This window comes from Salvelinus fontinalis, chromosome 9, assembly GCF_029448725.1.
Source record: "Salvelinus fontinalis isolate EN_2023a chromosome 9, ASM2944872v1, whole genome shotgun sequence".
Classification (NCBI taxonomy): domain Eukaryota; kingdom Metazoa; phylum Chordata; class Actinopteri; order Salmoniformes; family Salmonidae; genus Salvelinus; species Salvelinus fontinalis.
The window spans coordinates 16,042,797-16,066,095 of NC_074673.1; the positions used below are offsets into that span (position 1 = coordinate 16,042,797).

At 43.5% G+C, this 23,299-nt stretch overlaps 1 protein-coding gene across 5 annotated transcripts in view; it reads left to right on the forward strand.

Annotated features, from left to right (window-relative positions):
- Window positions 1–23,299, forward strand: part of far1 (fatty acyl CoA reductase 1) — a 59,028-nt gene that overhangs the window by 15,371 nt on the left and 20,358 nt on the right. For 2 of the 5 annotated variants that reach the window (XM_055933553.1, XM_055933549.1), the window contains exons 2-5: window positions 15,472–15,697; window positions 16,073–16,248; window positions 22,279–22,458; window positions 23,086–23,263. In XM_055933553.1, coding sequence (XP_055789528.1) covers window positions 15,509–15,697; window positions 16,073–16,248; window positions 22,279–22,458; window positions 23,086–23,263 — 723 coding nt within the window. In that variant the 5' untranslated portion in view covers window positions 15,472–15,508. Of the gene's footprint in view, window positions 1–12,438; window positions 12,589–15,471; window positions 15,698–16,072; window positions 16,249–22,278; window positions 22,459–23,085; window positions 23,264–23,299 lie in introns of all 5 variants that reach the window. The other 3 variants (XM_055933550.1, XM_055933551.1, XM_055933552.1) reach the window with 3 other exon arrangements.

Below are 23,299 nucleotides of genomic sequence, written 5' to 3' on the forward strand. Positions count from 1 at the left end.
TCTCTGCCTCCTTCTTTCCACTCCTCTCCTCTTTTGACCTCACCCTCTCACCCTCCCCCCCTACTCACAAGGCAGGCAATACGCTTGACCTCATCTTTACTAGATGCTGTTCTTCCACTAACCTCATTGCAACTCCCCTCCAAGTCTCCGACCACTACCTTGTATCCTTTTCCCTCTCGCTCTCGTCCAACACTTCCCACACTGCCCCTACTCGGATGGTATCGCGCCGTCCCAACCTTCGCTCTCTCTCCCCCGCTACTCTCTCCTCTTCCATCCTATCATCTCTTCCCTCTGCCCAAACCTTCTCCAACCTATCTCCTGATTCTGCCTCCTCAACCCTCCTCTCCTCCCTTTCTGCATCCTTTGACTCTCTATGTCCCCTATCCTCCAGGCCGGCTCGGTCCTCCCCTCCCGCTCCGTGGCTCGACGACTCATTGCGAGCTCACAGAACAGGGCTCCGGGCAGCCGAGCGGAAATGGAGGAAAACTCGCCTCCCTGCGGACCTGGCATCCTTTCACTCCCTCCTCTCTACATTTTCCTCTTCTGTCTCTGCTGCTAAAGCCACTTTCTACCACTCTAAATTCCAAGCATCTGCCTCTAACCCTAGGAAGCTCTTTGCCACCTTCTCCTCCCTCCTGAATCCTCCTCCCCCTCCCCCCCCCTCCTCCCTCTCTGCAGACGACTTCGTCAACCATTTTGAAAAGAAGGTCGACGACATCCGATCCTCGTTTGCTAAGTCAAACGACACCGCTGGTTCTGCTCACACTGCCCTACCCTGTGCTTTGACCTCTTTCTCTCCCCTCTCTCCAGATGAAATCTCGCGTCTTGTGACGGCCGGCCGCCCAACAACCTGCCCGCTTGACCCTATCCCCTCCTCTCTTCTCCAGACCATTTCCGGAGACCTTCTCCCTTACCTCACCTCGCTCATCAACTCATCCCTGACCGCTGGCTACGTCCCTTCCGTCTTCAAGAGAGCGAGAGTTGCACCCCTTCTGAAAAAACCTACACTCGATCCCTCCGATGTCAACAACTACAGACCAGTATCCCTTCTTTCTTTTCTCTCCAAAACTCTTGAACGTGCCGTCCTTGGCCAGCTCTCCTGCTATCTCTCTCAGAATGACCTTCTTGATCCAAATCAGTCAGGTTTCAAGACTAGTCACTCAACTGAGACTGCTCTTCTCTGTATCACGGAGGCGCTCCGCACTGCTAAAGCTAACTCTCTTTCCTCTGCTCTCATCCTTCTAGACCTATCGGCTGCCTTCGATACTGTGAACCATCAGATCCTCCTCTCCACCCTCTCCGAGTTGGGCATCTCCGGCGCGGCCCACGCTTGGATTGCGTCCTACCTGACAGGTCGCTCCTACCAGGTGGCGTGGCGAGAATCTGTCTCCTCACCACGCGCTCTCACCACTGGTGTCCCCCAGGGCTCTGTTCTAGGCCCTCTCCTATTCTCGCTATACACCAAGTCACTTGGCTCTGTCATAACCTCACATGGTCTCTCCTATCATTGCTATGCAGACGACACACAACTAATCTTCTCCTTTCCCCCTTCTGATGACCAGGTGGCGAATCGCATCTCTGCATGTCTGGCAGACATATCAGTGTGGATGACGGATCACCACCTCAAGCTGAACCTCGGCAAGACGGAGCTGCTCTTCCTCCCGGGGAAGGACTGCCCGTTCCATGATCTCGCCATCACGGTTGACAACTCCATTGTGTCCTCCTCCCAGAGCGCTAAGAACCTTGGCGTGATCCTGGACAACACCCTGTCGTTCTCAACTAACATCAAGGCGGTGGCCCGTTCCTGTAGGTTCATGCTCTACAACATCCGCAGAGTACGACCCTGCCTCACACAGGAAGCGGCGCAGGTCCTAATCCAGGCACTTGTCATCTCCCGTCTGGATTACTGCAACTCGCTGTTGGCTGGGCTCCCTGCCTGTGCCATCAAACCCCTACAACTCATCCAGAACGCCGCAGCCCGTCTGGTGTTCAACCTTCCCAAGTTCTCTCACGTCACCCCGCTCCTCCGCTCTCTCCACTGGCTTCCAGTTGAAGCTCGCATCCGCTACAAGACCATGGTGCTTGCCTACGGAGCTGTGAGGGGAACGGCACCTCAGTACCTTCAGGCTCTGATCAGGCCCTACACCCAAACAAGGGCACTGCGTTCATCCACCTCTGGCCTGCTCGCCTCCCTACCACTGAGGAAGTACAGTTCCCGCTCAGCCCAATCAAAACTGTTCGCTGCTCTGGCACCCCAATGGTGGAACAAACTCCCTCACGACGCCAGGACAGCGGAGTCAATCACCACCTTCCGGAGACACCTGAAACCCCACCTCTTCAAGGAATACCTAGGATAGGATAAAGCAATCCTTCTGCCCCCCCCCCCCCCCTTAAAAGATGTAGATGCACTATTGTAAAGTGGCTGTTCCACTGGATGTCATTAGGTGAATGCACCAATTTGTAAGTCGCTCTGGATAAGAGCGTCTGCTAAATGACTTAAATGTAAATGTAAATGTAAATGAAAAGCGTGTGCGAGCAAGGAAGCCTACAAACCTGACTCCGTTAAACCAGCTCTGTCAGGAGGAATGGGCCAAAATTCACCCAACTTATTGTGGGAAGCTTGTGGGAGGCTACCTGAAACATTTGACCCACGTTAAACAATTTAAAGGCAGTGCTACCAAATACTAATTGAGTGTATGTAAACTTCTGACCCACTGGGAATGTGATGAAAGAAATAAAAGCTGAAATAAATCATTCTCTCTGCTATTACTCTGACATTTCACATTCATAAAATTAAGGTTTGATCCTAACTGACCCAAGACGGAATTTACTAGGATTAAATGTCAGGAATTGTGAAACATTTAAACCCAGTTTATTTGTCTACGGTGTATGTAAACTTCCGACTTCAACTGTATATCCATCCTGCCCTGCCTTTCTAAAATCTTCGAAAGCCAAGTCAACAAACAGATCACCGATCATTTCGAATCCCACTGTACCTTCTCCACTATGCAATCTGGTTTCCGAGCTGGTCATGTGTTTCCCTCAGATACGCTCAAGGTCCTAAACGATATCATAACTGCCATCGTGCAGCTGTCTTCATCGACCTGGGCAAGGCTTTCGACTCTGTCAATCACCACGTTCTTATCGGCAGACTCAACAGCCTTGGTTTCTCAAATGACTGCCTCTCCTGGTTCACCAACTACTTCTCAGAGTTCAGTGTGTCAAATCGGAGGGCCTGTTGTCCGGACCTCTGGCAGTCTCTATGAGGGTGCCACAGGGTTCAATTCTCAGGCCGACTCTTTTCTCGGTATATATCAATGATGTTGCTCTTACTGCTGGTGATTCTCTGATCCACGTCTACGCAGATGACACCATGCTGTATACATCTGGCCCTTCATTGGATAGTGTGTTGACAAACCTCCAAACGAGCTTCAATACCATACAACTCTCTTTCCGTGGCCTCCAACTGCTTTTAAATGCTAGTAAAACTAAATGCATGCTCTTCAAATAATTTCTGCCCGCACCCACCCGCCCGACTAGCATCACTACTCTGGACGGTTCTGACTTAGAATATGTGGACAACTACAAATACCTAGGTGTCTGGTTAGACTGTAAACTCTCCTTCCAGACTCACATTAAGCATCTCCAATCCAAAATTAAATCTAGAACTGGCTTCCTCTTCACTCATGCTGTCAAACATACCCTCGTAAAACTAACTATCCTACCGATCCTTGACTTCGGCGATATCATTTACAAAATAGCCTCCAACACCCTACTCATTCAATTGGATGCAGTCTATCACAGTGCCATCGATTTTGTCACCAAAGCCCCATATACTACCCACCACTGCGACCTATATGCTCTCGTTGGCTGGCCCTCGCTACATATTCGTCGCCAAACCCACTGGCTCCAGGTCATCTATAAGTCTTTGCTAGGTAAAGCCCCACCTTTTTTTCAGCTCACTGGTCACCATAGCAACACCCACCCGTAGCATGCGCTCCAGCAGGTATATTGCACTGGTCATCCCCAAAGCCAACACTTCCTTTGGCCTCCTTTCCTTCCAGTTCTCTGCTGCCAATGACTAGAACGAATTGCAATAATCTCTGAGGCTGGAGACTTATATCTTCCTCTCTAACTTTAAGCATCAGCTGTCAGAGCAGGTTACTGTACCTGTACACAGCCCATCTGTAAATAGCACACCCAAATACCTCATCCCCATATTATTATTTTTTGTGCTCTTTTTCACCCCAGTATCTCTTCTTTCACACATCATCTGCACATCTATTTCTCCAGTGTTAATGAAAATTTTTAATTATTTTGCCTCTATGGCCTATTTATTGCCTTACCTCCCTAATCTTATTGCATTTGCACACACTGTACATATACTTTTTCCTTTGTGTTATTGACTGTACGTTTGTTTATGTGTAACCCTGTGTTGTTTTTGTCGCACTGCTTTGCTTTACCTTGACCAGGTCTCAGTTGTAAATGCGAACTTGTTCTCAACTGTCCTACCTGGTAAATAAAGGTGAAATAAAAAAATAAAAAACAACTATGATAGCTGAGTTTCATAGGTTCTGAACTAATATTCATACCAAACGTTTTAGGGTCCATACACAGATCGGCTACATACTTTAGCCAGCTACACATCCATAGGCACATAGTTATTTTTATCCTCCACTACACAATAAGCAAATAAATAGTTAGCTATTTATGTTACTTCAGCTGTATTGAATGGCAAATATAAGCAAGGCAAGCTAACACAATTGTACATTAATTTTGCACAATGCTTTAGCTAGCTAGATTCTTTACATCCACTGTTTCACAAGACGACAGCCTGGTTTTCTCCGAAGTCCCTAAAACATTAAACAACACACATTATAAATTCATTCTCATGTCATAACACTATCTAGCTAGCTTGCTAATGTTAGATATTCAGCTAACTTGCTAAATAGCGATTCTTGTTAATTAACTTCATGACAAAATATGCACAAACATTTGTCTCTACATTAATTAACATATTCCTCTCAATTGTACATGTTTTGCTTGACTCATTATGACGTTATAACTACTTACATTTGCATCCACCGTAATGTTTTGTCAGCCACCTAGCTTGTTAGCTAGCTAGCTAATGTTAACCTAGCTGGCTTGTCATTTAAAATAATCGCCATATCATAGCTGACAACGTTGTCATTTACATAACACTCTTCAGATTAATGAATCTAAACAATTTAAATATGTTTAATTGTTACCCAATTTTAAATTCATCATGTAACAATTAACTCATTAAGATATGGGGCACCACGAGAGCGGTTCTTTAAAGAGTTACCATCTCCCAAATTTAACTCTAAAGGTCTACCTATTACATCCATAAACAGTTAACTTCTCTAGGGTAGGGGGCAGCATTCGTAATTTTGGATGAAAAGCATGCTCAAATTAAACTGCCTGCTTCTCGGGCCCAGAAGATATGATATGCATATAACTGGTAGATCCGGACAGAAAACACTCTAAAGTTCCCAAAACTGTTAAAATAGTGTCTGTAAGTATAACAGAACTGATTTGGCAGGCGAAAACCTGAGAAAAATCCATTCTGGAAGTCTTTTTTTGGGGGGGTTGTAGTTTTCTATTCAATGCCATTACAGTATCCATTGACTTAGGACTCAAATTGCAGTTCCTATGCCTTCCACTAGATGTCAACAGTCATTAGAAATTGTTTCAGGCTTGTATTCTGAAAAATTAGGAAGTAAGAGCAGTCTGAATGAGTGGACCCTAAAGTATCACAGAGCTTTTTCATGCGTGCGACCGAGAGAGTGCCTTTCTTGTTTACCTTTTATATTGACGACGTTATTGTCCGGTTGAAATATTAACGATTATTTAAGCTAAAAACAACCTGAGGATTGAATATAAACATCGTTTGACATGTTTCTATGAACTTTACGGATACAGTTTGGATTTTTTGTCTGCCTGTTTTGACTGCATTTGAGCCTGTGGATTACTGAAGAAAACGTGTGAACAAAACGGAGGTTTTTGGATATAAAGAGACTTTATCGAACAAAAGGAACATTTATTGAGTAATTTAATGTCTGCTGAGTGCAACCAAATGAAGATTATCAAAGGTAAGGGATTAATTTTATCTCTATTTCTCACTTGTGTAACTCTTCTACTTGGCTGGTTACTGTTTGTAATGATTTGTCTGCTGGGCTATGTTCTCAAATAATCATATGGTATGCTTTCGCTGTAAAGCATTTTTTAAATCTGACACCGTGGTTGGATTCACAAGAAGTTCATCTTTAAACCTATGTAAAATATGTTTTGTTTTCTGAATTTTTATAATGAGTATTTCTGTATTTGAATTTGGCACCCAGCAGTTTCACTGGCTGTTGAAGAGGTGGGACGCTAACGTCTCATCTACCCAAGAGAGGTTAACTTATTAATCATAACCTCGTATCATGTCATCATTCTGAACAGTTGTAAACCTCCTTGCATCTGCAAAAACCTGAGCCTCACTTATGATTCAGTACTACACAAATTTGTTTAATTTATTTACTTGCTAACTAAATGGTTACACAGGATAAACATACTTACGTAATACTTTAGAAACAGGTCCCTAGTGGACTGACAACAATATGGCTGCTTGTTACAAAATACATAGTGAGAGAGAGGGACAGAGACACTTAACGTTGGTACATTTAGAAACTACTCACTTATACTTTCCACACGAACCGCCACCCACTTGGAGTAAGAAATCATGAATGCATTTATGTGAAAATGCCTTGGTTCGCTTTGTATCTCTCTGAGCGGGTCCTCCTTGGAATTGGGGTTTTCGCGGAACGCTTGTAAGGCTTTGATTGTCCAAAATGGTTCCTCTGTTGTTCTCCTCTGCAGTCTCCCGATATCCAGTGACTTGTCGTGTGGTCCTGAACAGAACTACAGAGTATTCAACTTCCATTCGCTCTGGAAGATGCTTCTTTGAAGATAGGCTAGCCAGCAGTGTCGATAGTTCCCAGTGGGGTGATGAGAGTAGCGGAATACAATGGTTTGAAAAGAGTAGTAGAATGAGACCACTTAAATTCGCTTTTCTAGATACTAATCAGCCGTACCAGTGATTGTCCGGGAGGGGACTTTATCGTCTCTACCTCATGTTGAGATTGAGTTCAAACCACTTTAAACGTAAGCTGCAGCTCTGATATGTTAATTATTAACCCATTTTATACAGTTCGTTCAAAAGGGGCGGTTCTTTCAGGTTGACACGCGCTCTGACCTCAAGGGGGGCGGTGACTACTTACTGTGCACAGTTATAGAAACAATTTCCTCTTACAGTTTCTAAAATCACATCCCTCTCTTAACAAAAACACTTTCATAATTTTTCATATAGCATGCACAACGTAGAGGATGGAAACTTCGTACATGTATGTATACTTGTCAAGTTACAATATTTCCTTTAAAATTTTTTAATGACATCACAAAATAACAACCAAAACGGCATTAGTGTTCTTTTAGGTCGCCTCTGACCATTCCCCACGTCGGGAAACGTCTTTATAAAACAAAGCACATCCCTTGTGTGAATTTGGAGAGGGATGTCTGAATGTTGAGGTGAGGTGTTAACCCCCACCAGTCGTCCCCCCCCCCCCCGACCCCCCCCCCCCCCCCCCCCGTGGGTGAGAGGGGGTCTGGTTGAAGTTATTTATTGCATATTATTGCAAAGCTGATCTGACCTATTTGGATCCGCACAGGACAGTCATGACAACTTTAGCTAATTTTTATTATTCATTACAGGAAATAAACTAAACTAAAATCATTATTTAAAAGTTAATGGTGAGCTAATTACAGAAAATAGCTTATGGTTGTGAGTGTGACGAAATAAAAGCAGGGCATTCTACCAGAGCATTGTAGAACTTGGACACTGTCTCGTTGGCCTAACATTTATATCCTAATTTGACTTGCAGTTCATGTTCTTCACATTACCATCTCTGGTAAACACACATATCAAATAAAATCAAAGTTTATTTGTCACATGCACAGGATAAAGAAAGTGTAATCTTTACAGTGAAATGGTTACGTGCATAGTGGATTCTTTTTTTGTTTAGACATGTAGTTGGCTATCTTAACAATGAACCATAATCCCAATTTGTAACGTTACTACCATGCATGAATCTGCTGGTAGCTAAAGCTAACAAGCTAGGTTCAATGTTAGCTAGCTAGCTAACATTAGGCTATAACTAGCAATGCAAATGGCAAACTGAGATGCGTGTATGATCTGTGTAGTAATGTTATTTGTAACGTTAGCAAGCCAGCCAGCTAACGTTAGTAGCTGACAGTTCGCTTTAACTTGCAATAACTACCTTCTTATGAAATTCTAAACATATAATAGCTGAAAATGTAACTAGACTCTTACCCATATACATAGATGAACGCTTCTCCTGCTCTCATGGATGCCATTGTTGCCCTTAGTTTGAAGACATAATCCGGAGACAGGTATTTTATACAACAGCCTTCTAACTTATCTTTTTGACTCCCTCGGTCAACTTTGTCCGTGACAACACGCTGTTTCTTCCCAATAACTGTCATCAGAAGACTCTACAATGTCTGGTTCAAATAAGTGTTTTTACCTAAATCAGGAATTTCCTCATCGTTTGATACATTTTCAGCATGGTACGAGCATGGCATGGTCGTCCTACAGAAAGTAGTCCATCACAACTGCTTCCCACTGATCTTGAATTTGTTGATAGCGCCTGTTAAATTCAGAGCAGCAACATTAAGAGCAGTAGCAACACTTTTGCAGTTATTCATGATATCTTTAAAAAAAGCTGAGGAAGAAAATATTATTGACGCATACTGAGCAGCTCATGTTATAGACAGAAGCGAGCTACATGGCAGACCAATCCGAACTCATGTCCAGCCCATCCATTATCTCAGCAATCATGTCTAGCTGGAAGGTTCCTGTCGTTTTCTGTGTCTAAACCAATTAGGCTTGTAATTTTAAACATTTTATTAGTATTTACAGGTGGCATACACATTTGTTATGAAGGCACATGAAAGTTCACATGTTCCAGAAGGCATTTCTGCCCAAGAACACTTAATTTTCTGTTTAAATGCCTCTCCTGTGAAGTAGTGACATGCAACATATGCCTTGCATCCTGAAACAGGTCACAATTACTATCAGATCACCAAATGGGCACATTTATATGCCTACATTTGCGGGCAGGCTAGGTAACCTATAGGCCAACTTCTATGGGTAATCAGGTGCACGTCGTCAATCAACATTGACAGGAGCGCTCCAAACAAAAAGACAATGACTAAATTTACAACTTGTAAATGGAATAAAATAAACCAAAACCTGTTTTTCACAAGCATAGGTTGTGGGCTCTGCAAATGTGTTTACTCTGACAATGAGAAAGGTAAAATAATGTAATAATATATTGAATACATTAACAGAAATGACCATAACCAAACAAATATTGTAGATTATGAATTAGCGGTAAATGGTGATATATGTAATGGGGAATTGATAGACACTCACAATCAAACGCAAACCATTCACGCAAAGTTATGAAACATTGAATGTGCACACAATGACGGGAGAGAGCGCATTCTGGAGAGAGCTGTACATTTTAGCCACCCTCCCCTTCTTGGACTGTGCCATCCCCACAGCCTCTGCAATAGATTTGTTCACTGAGATGGGCATGAATAAGAAAGGAGTCTCATGTGCCATTTAAAAAAAATAATATCTACACTGCTCAAAAAAATAAAGGGAACACTTAAACAACACAATGTAACTCCAAGTCAATCACACTTCTGTGAAATCAAACTGTCCACTTAGGAAGCAACACTGATTGACAATAAATTTAACATGCTGTTGTGCAAATGGAATAGACAAAAGGTGGAAATTATAGACAATTAGTAAGACACCCCCAAAAAAGGAATGGTTCTGCAGGTGGTGACCACAGACCACTTCTCAGTTCCTATGCTTCCTGGCTGATGTTTTGGTCACTTTTGAATGCTGGCGGTGCTTTCACTCTAGTGGTGGCATGAGACGGAGTCTACAACCCACACAAGTGGCTCAGGTAGTGCAGTTCATCCAGGATGGCACATCAATGCGAGCTGTGGCAAAAAGGTTTGCTGTGTCTGTCAGCGTAGTGTCTAGAGCATGGAGGCGCTACCAGGAGACAGGCCAGTACATCAGGAGACGTGGAGGAGGCCGTAGGAGGGCAACAACCCAGCAACAGGACCGCTACCTCCGCCTTTGTGCAAGGAGGTGCACTGCCAGCGCCTTGCAAAATGACCTCCAGCAGGCCACAAATGTGCACATTTGCTGATGATGTCTGTTACTTGAACTCTGAAGCATTTATTTGGGCTGCAATTTCTCAGGCTGGTAACTCTAATGAACTTATCCTCTGCATCAGAGGTAACCCTGCGTCTTCCTTTCCTGTGGCAGTCCTCATGAGCCAGTTTCATCATAGCGCTTGATGGTTTTTGCGTCTGAACTTGAAGAAACTTTCAAAGTTATTGACATTTTCCGTATTGACTGGCCTTAATGTCTTGAAGTAATGATGGACTGTCGTTTCTCTTTGCTTTTTTGAGCTGTACTTGCCAGAATATGCACTTGGTCTTTTACCAAATTGGACTGTCTTCCACCCCTACCTTTTCACAACACAACTTATAGGTTCAAATGCATTAAGAAGGAAAGAAATTCCCAAAATGAACTTTTAAGAAGGCACACCTGTTAATTGAAATGCATTCCAGTTGACTACCTCATGAAGCTGGTTGACAGAATGCCAAGAGTGTGCAAAGTTGGCATCAAGGCTAGCTAGCTAACGTTATCTGGCTGGCTCGCTAACTAACATTACGTCATGCGTTGGGATTCATTGTTTACCTCGATAGCGATCTAGCTACGTTTCTTAACAAAAGGCTGTCCTTAGTGTGCCAGAGCGCAGAATAACTGATGAATTTTGAATATGTCCGGTGTCGGTAAACGTTGGTAACAAAGCGTAATTCAATTGTTGCCAGCTGCACAGTTAGTCATCAACGCTCTGGATAACATGAAAAGAGCCTAACCAGCTCTGCTAGGGTGAGTAAAATGGTCAGGGTGGGGTGTTCTCTCATTATGTGTCTGGAAGTAGCTAGCCAATGTTAGCCAGTTAGCTTGGGTGCTTGACTGTCGTTGTGAGGGCAGAGCTTTCGGATCGATCCTACTTATTAGCCAGAGCGTCCAGTGTGCGCTCTGAATGCAAAAACACTCTGCATTTACGAACGGACAATCTGACAGGATAGTTGCAGTCACCAATGCTCTGGATAACATAACAGCCTAACCAGCTCTGCTAGGGTGAGTAATGTTCAGTGAGCTGTTCTCTCTCTTGATGTCTGGAAGTGGCTGGTAAGTTAGTACAGAATGCTCGGCTCAACCCTTAAAGAGATGGGTGGGGCTAAGGCTTTAGAGAGTGTGAACAATGCTGAATGGGTGTAGACAAAGAAGGGCTCTCCAGTAGTAGTATTAAAACATTGAAAGACGGTTTTCTCACAAGTGAGTTATCAACTTTCAAATGTAGTGTATGATATACCATTTTGTGAGTGTCTACTATTATCCAATGTAAAAAAAAATAAACAGATTCAAATGTTGATACATAAGACCGAATCCAGGTGGTAAGTCACATATGTAGACACTCCTTCAAATGAGTGGATTCGGCTATTTTAGCCACATCCGTTGCTGACAGGTGTATAAAATCGAGGACACAGCCATGCAATCGCCATAGACAAACAGGCAGTAGAATAGCCTTACTGAAGAGCTCAATGACTTTCAATGTGGCACCGTCATAGGATACCATCTTTCCAACAAGTCAGTTCGTCAAATTTCTGCCCCGCTAGAGCTGCCCTGGTCAACTATAAGTGCTGATGTTGTGAAGTGAAAACGTTTAGCGGCAACAACGGCTCAGCCGTGAAGTGGTAGGCCACACAAACTCACAGAAAGAGACCGCTAAAATGCATAGCACGTAAAAATCGTCTGTCCTCGATAAGGCTGGGCGGTATACTGTTTTTTGCGATATACCGTGAACAGGTTTGGGTTTTTACTTTACCTTCTATAACGGTATTTGAATGTTTGGTTTGTTAAATGTGATACGCAGTGTGTAACAACCATTTTTATAGTTTACTTCGCTACTTGAGTCATCTCTCTCCGCTCTCTCTCTCTCCATGCCGATTTCCACACAGACCTAGTCCCGGCTCCTGTCACTCAAAGCACTTTCTACTTACAAAGCATGTAGAGGTCTGTAATTTTTATCATAGGTACACTTCAACTGTGAGATGGAATCTAAAACAAAAATCCAGAAAATCACATTGTATGATTTTTAAGTAATTAATTTGCATTTTATTGCATGACAAGTATTTGATACATCAGAAAAGCAGAACTTAACATTTGGTACAGAAACCTTTTGTTTGCGATTACAGAGATCATACGTTTCCTGTAGTTCTTGACCAGGTTTTCACACACTGCAGCAGGGATTTTGGCCCACTCCTCCATACAGACCTTCTCCAGATCCTTCAGGTTTCGGGGCTGTCGCTGGGCAATACGGACTTTCAGCTACCTCAAAAGATTAAGTAAGTAGCCTACGCGCGAGTGAGCATTTGGCTGCCAGACAAAGAAAAAGTTGAAAACTAATAGAACATGAGAGCAATAGCTACTGGTTTCAAAGGCATATGGAAGTCTTTATTAAATAATTGTCTCCACGGATATTGGTCGGATTTTGCTTAGGCTATTTTGAAGCAAGGTAAAACATGCCTTATAATATGTAGTAAAACGTTGAGGTTTCAAACAATTAAACAGCTGTATGTTTTTTAAATGCATACCGTCTCCAGCTCATTGCAAAGTGGGGTGTGACGCGATGATGAAACCTGCCTTCCGTTGTCAATGCATTTGAATGGCGAATGGGAAGCAAGCTTCAACTACCAGTTGAGAAATACAAATAGTAGCTCTTTTTAATCATGGTCAAAAAACTTTTGCATTTAGAATTGTTGCGCAATGATTGGCCTTATAGAAGTGCTGTCTGACAGATTTTACAATCAAAGGCTCAGTATCAGTATGCTGTGCGTTTGTGATAAATAAGATGCATAACGAATATACACATGCGCCAATTTAATTACACTAAATTATAGAAGTTAACCCGTAGACCGAAAAGCATAACCAGTCAAATGTATTTTCATCAATGAATAAGCTAAAAAAGCTTTTATTACCGGCTAGCAGAAACCCTGAGGCCAGGTTCTTTGATTAAATGGATTTCCTTGTTCATGACTAATGCATCATACGTAGCTTTTCCAGTGGCAATTAAGGATGTGCTTTATTGTGAGGTTTTTTGAATGTTAAGTATTTCAAAGTCTTGATTGTGGTTAGGCTATCTGTTAGAATAAGATAACATCTTCTGTGTCAATCATCAGGTTAGTGCCTTCAAAAAGTATTCATAACCCTTGACTTATTCCACATTTTGTTGTTACAGCCTGAATAAAAAATTTATTAAATCGTTTTTTTTCTCACCCATCTACACACAATAGCCAATAATAACAGTAAATGTTTGCAAATGTATTGAAAAATGGAATGCAGGAATATTACATATGTATTTACACTACCTGAGTCAATACATTTTAAAATACGTTTATTTAACATTTTGTACATGTTTTTATAAAAATAAAAATAAATCCCCCTTTTTTCCTCCTCCATTTTGTGATATCCAATTGGTAATTACATTCTTGTCCCATCGCTGCAACTCCCGTACAGACCCGGGAGAGGTGAAGGTCGAGAGCCATGCTTCCTCCGAAACACGACCCTGCCAATCTGCACTGCTTCTTGACACACTTCTCCCAAAAGCCAGCCACACCAATGTGTCAGAGGCAACACCATACAACTGGCGACCAAAGTCAGCATGCATGCCCCGGCCCGCCATAAGGAGTCTCTAGAGCGCGATGGGACAAGGACATCCCGGCCGGCCAAACCTTCCCCTAACCCAGACGACGCTGGGCTAATTGTGCAACCGCCAAATGGGTCTCCCTGTTTCAACACATCCTGGGATCGTACCTGGGTCTGTAGTGACGCCTCTAGCACTGCGATGCAGTGCCTTAGACCACTGCGTCACTTGGGAGGCTGATTCTAATTAATCCAACACAACATCACTGAGTACCACTTCATATTTTCAAGCATGGTGGTGGCTCATGTTATGGGAATGCTTGTCATCGTCAAGGACTAGGGAGGTTTTTTTAAGGACAAAAAGAAACTGAATAGAGCTAAGCACAGGCAAAATCCTAGAGGAAGACCTGGTTCAGTCTGCTTCCAACAGACTCTGGGAGACAAATTCACCTTTCAGCAGGACAATAACCTAACACACAAGGCCAAATCTACACTGGAGTTGCTTACCAAGACAGTGAATGTTCCTGAGTGGCCTAGTTACAGTTTTGTTTTAAATCGACTTCAATCTCTGGCAAGACTTGAAAATGGCTGTCTAGCAATGATCAACAACCAACATGACAGCCTTTAGAATTTTTAAAATAATAATTGTGCAAATATTGTACAATCAGTGTGCGCAAAGCTCTTAGGTCGTGTCTACACTTGCCACCTACATGCAAGTGTAGGCTGTAACAACAAAATGCTGAAAAAGTCAAGGGGTGTGATTACTTTCTGTAGGCACTATCTGTCTGAGTAGTGTTCTGTATCAACAGCAGTGTATCATCCACCCGACGACTAGAGTTAAGACTAGACTTGTTAAAATAATAACACAGGCTTGTTTAAACTCTTGTGTTGTAACAAGGTAAACTGGGTATTAGTGATTTAAATGTGATGTTGTGTAGAGCAGTCTTCTTTCTACTACTCTAGGCTGTTTCAATTGTCTTTACTGGATCTTTGCAGAGTGCTCAACTCTGCTCTCTAGACCTCTTGTAGTAGATTGTGCCAATGAGAAACCCGTCTCAGCAAGGTTTAAGTAAAGCTTTTGAGCTCGGCAGCCATCTTAATGGCAGTGTGTGGATTAGACAGGATAAAAGTAGCTTACAACATTGGAGTGGCTGAATTCCTAAGATGTCTTAGCTTCTTTAAGTGATAGCTATGGGCTTAGGAAGTGAACTGTTGTAGATGGTAAGGGGATTTTTTGCCTTTACAAACTGGGGTGGTTTTGATCGTGTAACTGCTAGTGATGATACGAGTATTGCGATACTCGTTAGTATCGTGGCAAGGAAACAAAGCGGATTTAACTTATTTAGGAAACGAACATTATGTTGTCATCCAGAGTCACATGATTTATTTTCCAAGCTATAGACTACGATCTTACTTACAACAGGTTTTTAAAGGACTGAAGAGTTAGGCCTGTGCCGTGTTTTCATTTTTGCCATGGAAAAATATTGAATTACTGATATGGTCACAGCCCTAGTAATTGCTGAAATTCCATCACGCGAGTAAGGATCTTCAGTGACTAGGCTAACGATGATGTAATCCTTCCACAGGTGGTGTCGTTGAGGAAGGTTGGAGCACACGGACAAAATGGTGACCATTCCTGAGTACTATGAGGGGAAGAATGTGCTGATCACAGGAGCCACAGGCTTTATGGGAAAAGTCTTGCTGGAGAAGCTGATGCGGTCCTGCCCTGGAGTCAAGGCTGTGTACGTCCTTGTCCGGCACAAAGCGGGCCACGCTCCCCTGGCCCGCATCGCAGACATGGTCAACTGCAAGGTGAGAAGAGCTGGAGAAGGGGAAAGGTCTAATGGGGGAGCCAAAGAGGAATGTTCAAGGGGGGTAGCCAAAACTCTGTAGGCTGTGTGGGGTGATGCGTCGTAAGTTCTTGACTGCTTGTTACGGAGACTTCGTAGTTCCACAGCCCACACTCCATACGGTCTTTACAATTGGGCCATGGCAGACCACGATGTAGGCCAGCCTAAGTCTTACTCATGGGGTTGCTTTCTTGGAGTGCTTTCGAACCAAAACGCTTCCCTCCACCTACACAATGATTTCATTAAAAAAAAACTTATAGGCTCATTTTAGCTTATTGGCTGTGAAAGTGGAATGAAGGAGTATTACAACTCTAGTACAACTGTATTTGTTTTTCAGCTTTTTGACAGGTTACGAGATGAGCAGCCAGACTTTGCTGAGAAGATAGTGGCTGTGAACAGTGACCTCACCCTGCCAGAACTGGACCTGAGCAAAGTGGACCAGGAAACGCTTGCTGACTGCATCAACATAGTCTTCCACTGTGCTGCAACCATCCGATTCAATGAGCCTCTAAAGTGAGCCGTTGTTTCTCTCCTGATACTGATACTGCTCCCCAGAACGTTGTTTCACTTCTGCTCCCAGAACCTTGCTGGACAGTGCTGCAATTTCAGATTTATCTACAGTGATATGGGCTCTTCTCTCACACTTGCTTCTCCTGCAGAGAAATTACTCTCACAGTTTTACAAACCCTCCGGACGTACCTATCTATTGCTTAGGTTTATTTTTTTAAATACATTTTTTTTTAAATATATATATACACTGCTCAAAAAAATAAAGGGAACACTTAAACACCACAATGTAACTCCAAGTCAATCTCACTTCTGTGAAATCAAACTGTCCACTTAGGAAGCAACACTGATTGACAATAAATTTCACATGCTGTTGTGCAAATGGAATAGACAAAAGGTGGAAATTATAGGCAATTAGCAAGACACCCCCAAAAAAGGAGTGATTCTGCAGGTGGTGACCACAGACCACTTCTCAGTTCCTATGCTTCCTGGCTGATGTTTTGGTCACTTTTGAATGCTGGCGGTGCTCTCACTCTAGTGGTAGCATGAGACGGAGTCTACAACCCACACAAGTGGCTCAGGTAGTGCAGTTCATCCAGGACGGCACATCAATGCGAGCTGTGGCAAAAAGTTTTGCTGTGTCTGTCAGCGTAGTGTCCAGAGCATGGAGGCGCTACCAGGAGACAGGCCAGTACATCAGGAGACGTGGAGGAGGCCGTAGGAGGGCAACAACCCAGCAGCAGGACCGCTACCTCCGCCTTTGTGCAAGGAGGTACACTGCCAGCGCCCTGCAAAATGACCTCCAGCAGGCCACAAATGTGCATGTGTCTGCTCAAACGGTCAGAAACAGACTCCATGAGGGTGGTATGAGGGCCCGACGTCCACAGGTGGGGGTTGTGCTTACAGCCCAACACCGTGCAGGACGTTTGGCATTTGCCAGAGAACACCAATATTGGCAAATTCGCCACTTGCGCCCTGTGCTCTTCACAGATGAAAGCAGGTTCACACTGAGCACATGTGACAGACGTGACAGAGTCTGGAGACGCCGTGGAGAACGCTCTGCTGCCTGCAACATCCTCCAGCATGACCGGTTTGGCGATGGGTCAGTCATGGTGTGGGGTGGCATTTCTTTGTGGGGGCGCACAGCCCTCCATGTGCTCGCCATAGGTAGCCTGACTGCCAATAGGTACCGAGATGAGATCCTCAGACCCCTTGTGAGACCATATGCTGACACATGCACATTTATGGCCTGCTGGAGGTCATTTTGCAGGGCTCTGGCAGTGCACCTCCTTGCACAAAGGCGGAGGTAGCGGTCCTGCTGCTGGGTTGTTGCCCTCCTACGGTCTCCTCCACGTCTCCTGATGTACTGGCCTGTCTCCTGGTAGCGCCTCCATGCTCTGGACACTACGCTGACAGACACAGCAAAACTTTTTGCCACAGCTCGCATTGATGTGCCGTCCTGGATGAACTGCACTACCTGAGCCACTTGTGTGGGTTGTAGACTCCGTCTCATGCTACCACTAGAGTGAGAGCACCGCCAGCATTCAAAAGTGACCAAAACATCAGCCAGGAAGCATAGGAACTGAGAAGTGGTCTGTTGTCACCACCTGCAGAATCACTCCTTTTTTGGGGATGTCTTGCTAATTGCCTATAATTTCCACCTTTTGTCTATTCCATTTGCACAACAGCATGCGAAATTTATTGTCAATCAGTGTTGCTTCCTAAGTGGACAGTTTGATTTCACAGAAGTGTGATTGACTTGGAGTTACATTGTGTTGTTTAAGTGTTCCCTTTATTTTTTTGAGCAGTGTATATTGAAGTCGGAAGTTTACATACACTTAGGTTGGAGACATTAACTTGTTTTTCAACCACTCCACAAATTTCTTGTTAACGAACTATAGTTTTGGCAAGTCGTTTAGGACATCTACTTTGTGCATGACACAATACATTTTTCCAACAATTGTTTACGGACAGATTATTTAACTTATAATTCACTGTATCATAATTCCAGTGGGTCAGAAGTTTACATACACTAAGTTGACTGTGCCTTTAAACAGCTTGGAAAATTCCAGAAAATGATGTCATGGCTTTAGAAGCTTCTGATAGGCTAATTAACATCATTTGAGTCAATTGGAGTTTTACCTGTGGATGTATTTCAAGGCCTACCTTCAAACTCAGTGCCTCTTTGCTAGACATCATGGGAAAATCAAGAGAAATCAGCCATGACCTCAGAAAAAAATGTAGACCTCCACAAGTCTGGTTCATCCTTGGGAGCAGTTTCCAAACGCCTAAAGGTACCACGTTCGTCTGTACAAACAATAGTACGCAAGTATAAACACCATGGGACCACGCAGCTGTCATACCGCTCAGGAAGGAGACGCGTTATGTCTCCAAGAGATGAACGTACTTTGGTGTGAAAGGTGCAAATCAATCCCAGAACAACAGCAAAGGACCTTGTGAAGATGCTGGAGGAAACGGGTACAAAAGTATAAATATCCACGGTAAAACGAGTCCTATATCTACATAACCTGAAAGGCCACTCAGCAAGGAAGAAGCCACTGCTCCAAAGCCACCATAAAAAAGCCAGACTACAGTTTGCAACTGCACATGGGGACAAAGATCATACTTTTTGGAGAAATGTCCTCTGGTCTGATGAAACAAAAATAGAACTGTTTTGGCTATAATGACCATCATTATGTTTGAAAGAAAAAGGGGGAGGCTTGCAAGCCGAAGAACATCATCCCAACCGTGAAGCACGGGGATGGCGTCATGATGTTGTGGGGGTGCTTTGCTGCAGGAGGGACTGGTGCACTTCACAAAATAGATGGCATCATGCACGAGGAAAATTATGTGGATATATTGAAGCAACATCTCAAGACATCAGTCAGGAGGTTAAAGCTTGGTTGCAAATTGGTCTTCCAAATGGACAATGACCCCAAGCATATTTCTAAAGGTGTGGCAAAATGGTTTAAGGACAACAAAGTCAAGGTATTGGAGTGGCCATCACAAAGCCCTGACCTCAATCCTATAGAAAATGTGTGGGCAGAACTGAAAAAGCGTGTGCGAGCAAGGAGGCCTACAAACCTGACTCAGTTACACCAGCTCTGTCAGGAGAAATGGGCCAGAATCCACCCAACTTATTGTGGGAAGCTTGTGGAAGGCTACCCGAAACGTTTGACCCATGTTAAACAATTTAAAGGCAATGCTACCAAATACTAATTAAGTGTATGTAAACTTCTGACCCACTAAGGATGTGATGAAAGAAATAAAAGCTGAAATAAATAATTCTCTCTACTATTATTCTGACATTTCACAATCTTAAAATAAAGTGGTAATCCTAATTTAAATGGAAGAAGTTTGGAACCACCAAAACCCTTCTTAGAGCTGGCCGCCCGGCCAAACTGAGCAATTGTGGGAGAAGGGCATTGGTCAGGGAGGTGACCAAGAACCCGATGGTCACTCTGACAGAGCTCCTGAGTTCCTCTGTGGAGATGGGAATAGCTTCCAGAAGGACAACCATCTCTGCAGCACTCCACAAATCAGGCCTTTATGGTAGAGTGGCCATACGGAATCCACTCCTTAGCAAAAGGCACATGACAGCCCGTTTGGAGTTTGCCAAAAGGCACCAAAAGGGAAAACAAGATTCTCTGGTATGATGATCCGAACATTGAACTCTTTGGCCTGAATGCCAAGTGTCACATCTGGAGGAAACCTGGCACCATCCCTACGGTGCAGCATGGTGGTGGCAGCATCATGCTGTGGGGATGTTTTTCAGCGAAAGGGACAGGGAGACTTGTCAGGATCGAGGGACAGATGAACGGAGCAAAGTACAGAGATCCTTGATGAAAACCTGCTCCAGAGCACTCAGGACCTCAGACTGGGGTGAAGGTTCACCTTCCAACAGGACAACGACACTAAGCACACAGCCAAGACAACACAGGAATGGCTTCGGGACAAGTCTCTGAATGTCTTTGAGTGGCCCAGCCAGAGCCACTTTATTTGTCACATGCACCGAGTACAACAAGTGTAGACTTTACCGTGAAATGCTTACTTACAAGCCCTTAACCAACAGTGCAGTCTCAAGAAGAGTTAAGAATATATTTACCAAGTAGACTAAAATAAAAAGTAATAATAACAAGTAACACAATAAGGATAACAATAATGTGGCTATATTCGGGGGCACCGGTACAGAGTCAGTGTGCGGGGACTTGAACCCAATCTAACATTTCTGGAGAGACCTGAAAAAGCAGTGCAGCAACACTCCCCATCCAACCTGACAGAGCTTGAGAGGATCTGCAGAGAAGAATGGGAGAATCTCCCCAAATACAGGTATTCCAAGCTTGTAGCATCATACTCAAGACTCAAGGCTGTAATCGCTGCCAAAGGTGCTTCAACAAAGTACTGAGTAAAGGCTCTGAATACTTATGTAATTGTCATATTTCAGTTTATTTGCTAACATTTCTACAAAACTGTTTTTGCTTTGTCATTATGGGGTATTGTGTGTAGATTGATGAAGGGAAACAACTATTTAATCACTTTTGGAATAAGACTGTAACATAGCAAAATGTGGAATAAGTCAAGGGATCTGAATACTTTCTGAATGCACACTCTATATTATGGCAAGTACAGCTCAAATAAGCAAAGAGAAATGACTGTCCATCATTACTTTAAGACATGAAGGTCAGTCAATACGGAAAATGTCAAGAACTTTGAAAGTTTAATCAAGTGCAGTCGCAAAAACCATCAACCGCTATGATAAAACTGGCTCATGAGGAACGCCACAGGAAAGGAAGACCCAGAGTTACCTCTGCTGCAGAGGATAAGTTAATTGGAGTTAACTGCACCTCAGATTGCAGCCCAAATAAATGCTTCACAGAGTTCAAGTAAGAGACACATCTCAACATCAGCTGTTCAAAGGAGACTGCGTGAATCAGGCCTTCATGGTTGCAAAGAAACCTCTACTGAAGGACACCAATAATAAGAAGAGACTTGCTTGGGCCAAGAAACACGAGCAATGGACATTAGACCGGTGGAAATCTGTCCTTTCGTCTGATGAGTCCAAATTTGAGATTTTTGGTTCCAACCGCTGTGTCTTTGTGAGACGCAGATTAGGTGAACAGATGATCTCCGCATGTGGGGTTCCCACCATGAAGCATGGAGGAGGAGGTGTGGGGGTGCTTTGCTGGTGACACTGTCAGTGATTTATTTAGAATTCAAGGCACACTTAACCAGCAAGGCTACCACAGCATTCTGCAGCTATACGCCATCCCATCTGGTTTGCACTTAGTGGGACTGTCATTTGTATTTCAACAGGACAATGACCCAACACACACCTCCAGACTGTAAAGGCTATATGACCAAGAAGGAGAGTGATGAGTGCTGCATCAGATGACCTGGCCTCCGCAATCACCCGACCTAAACCCAATTGAGATGGTTTGGGATGAGTTGGACCGCAGAGTGAAGGAAAAGCAGCCAACAAGTGCTCAGCATATGTGGGAACCATCAAGACTGTTGGAAAAGCATTCCAGGTGAAGCTGGTTGAGAGAATGCCAAGAGTTTGCAAAGCTGTCAAGGCAAAGGGTGGCTACTTTGAAGGATCTCAAATATAAAATATATTTTGATTTGTTTCACACTTTTTTGGTTACTACATGATTGGGGTGGCAGGTAGCCTAGTGGTTAGAGCATTGGGCCAGTAACCGAAAGGTTTCTGGATCGAATCCCAGAGCTGAACAAGGCAGTTAACCCACTGTTCCCCGGTAGGCTGTCATTGTAAATAAGAATTTGTTCTTAACTGACTTGCCTAGTTAAATGAAGGTTAAATAAAATACAAAAATAAAAATGTCATAGTTATTTTATAGTTTTGATGTCTTCACTATTATTCTTCAATGTAGAAAATAGTCAAATTAAAGAAACATAGTCAAAGAGTCAAATTAAAGAAACACAGTCAAAAGTGTGTCAACTTTTGGCTGTGTGTATATATTAGTAGCATTTCTGTAATGATGTTTTGTGACATTTTCTTTGTTCTCCTTCTTTCAGAGATGCTATGCTACTGAATGTTCTAGCCACCCAGAAAATGGTGGCTCTTGCCCACAAAATGAAGCACTTGGAGGTGTTCCTCCACGTGTCCACAGCCTACGCCAACTGTGACCGGACACTCATTGAGGAAGTGGTTTACCCACCTCCTGTTGACTACAAGAAGCTCATCGACAGCCTAGAGTGAGTAAAGTTCTTTGCCGATTGTTAGAAACGGAAGTCAAGAGATTATAGTAATTTACAGCTTGGCATGTTTGACTGAGATGAAATGGAAATCATAGATAAGCAGATGCTTTGCATCCTGTGGATTAGTTAGTAGTGGCTAATGAATAAGCTTGGTAGCTATCACTTGAGGGTCTATCAATATCTCACTGCATGGACTGAAACTGTGCCAAATCAGGGACGACCTCTGATTTAAACTTCATGGAGTTTGGTTACTGATTGAGTGGCACTCACTCATTTGTGGTAGGGCAATTGGAACTGTTAAATGACATTTGCTTTACTCTAAATGTTAGGTGGGGCCTCTGACTGCTCTTGCAGGTGGTGCAACAGGACACACATGCACAACATGGTCACCAGTTGTGTGAAAGTCACTGTTCTGTTCATGTAGGAATGTTTCCATCCCTAAGTATTACAGTAGGCATTTGCTCATTTCTTCAGAGACATACATGTATGTGTGTGGGGAAAGGGAATTTTGGAGACTTATTTGGTTTGTGGTCTTGGGAATATATATTTTGTATTTGAGCAATATGGCAGATAATGGACCTTTTTATTGTGGCTCTGTCTTCAATGTGTTTTCATGTTGGTTAGATGGATGGATGAGAAGCTGGTCTCAGCGATGACCCCAGGGCTGATTGGAAAAAGGCCCAACACGTACACCTACACCAAGGCCATGGCTGAGTACCTGGTCCAGCAGGAGTGTGGAAACCTCAACGTGGCTATAATCAGGCCTTCTATAGTAGGGGCCAGTTGGAAAGAACCGTTCCCAGTGAGTCTTCCCATGTACTGAGCCGGCTGTCTTCTA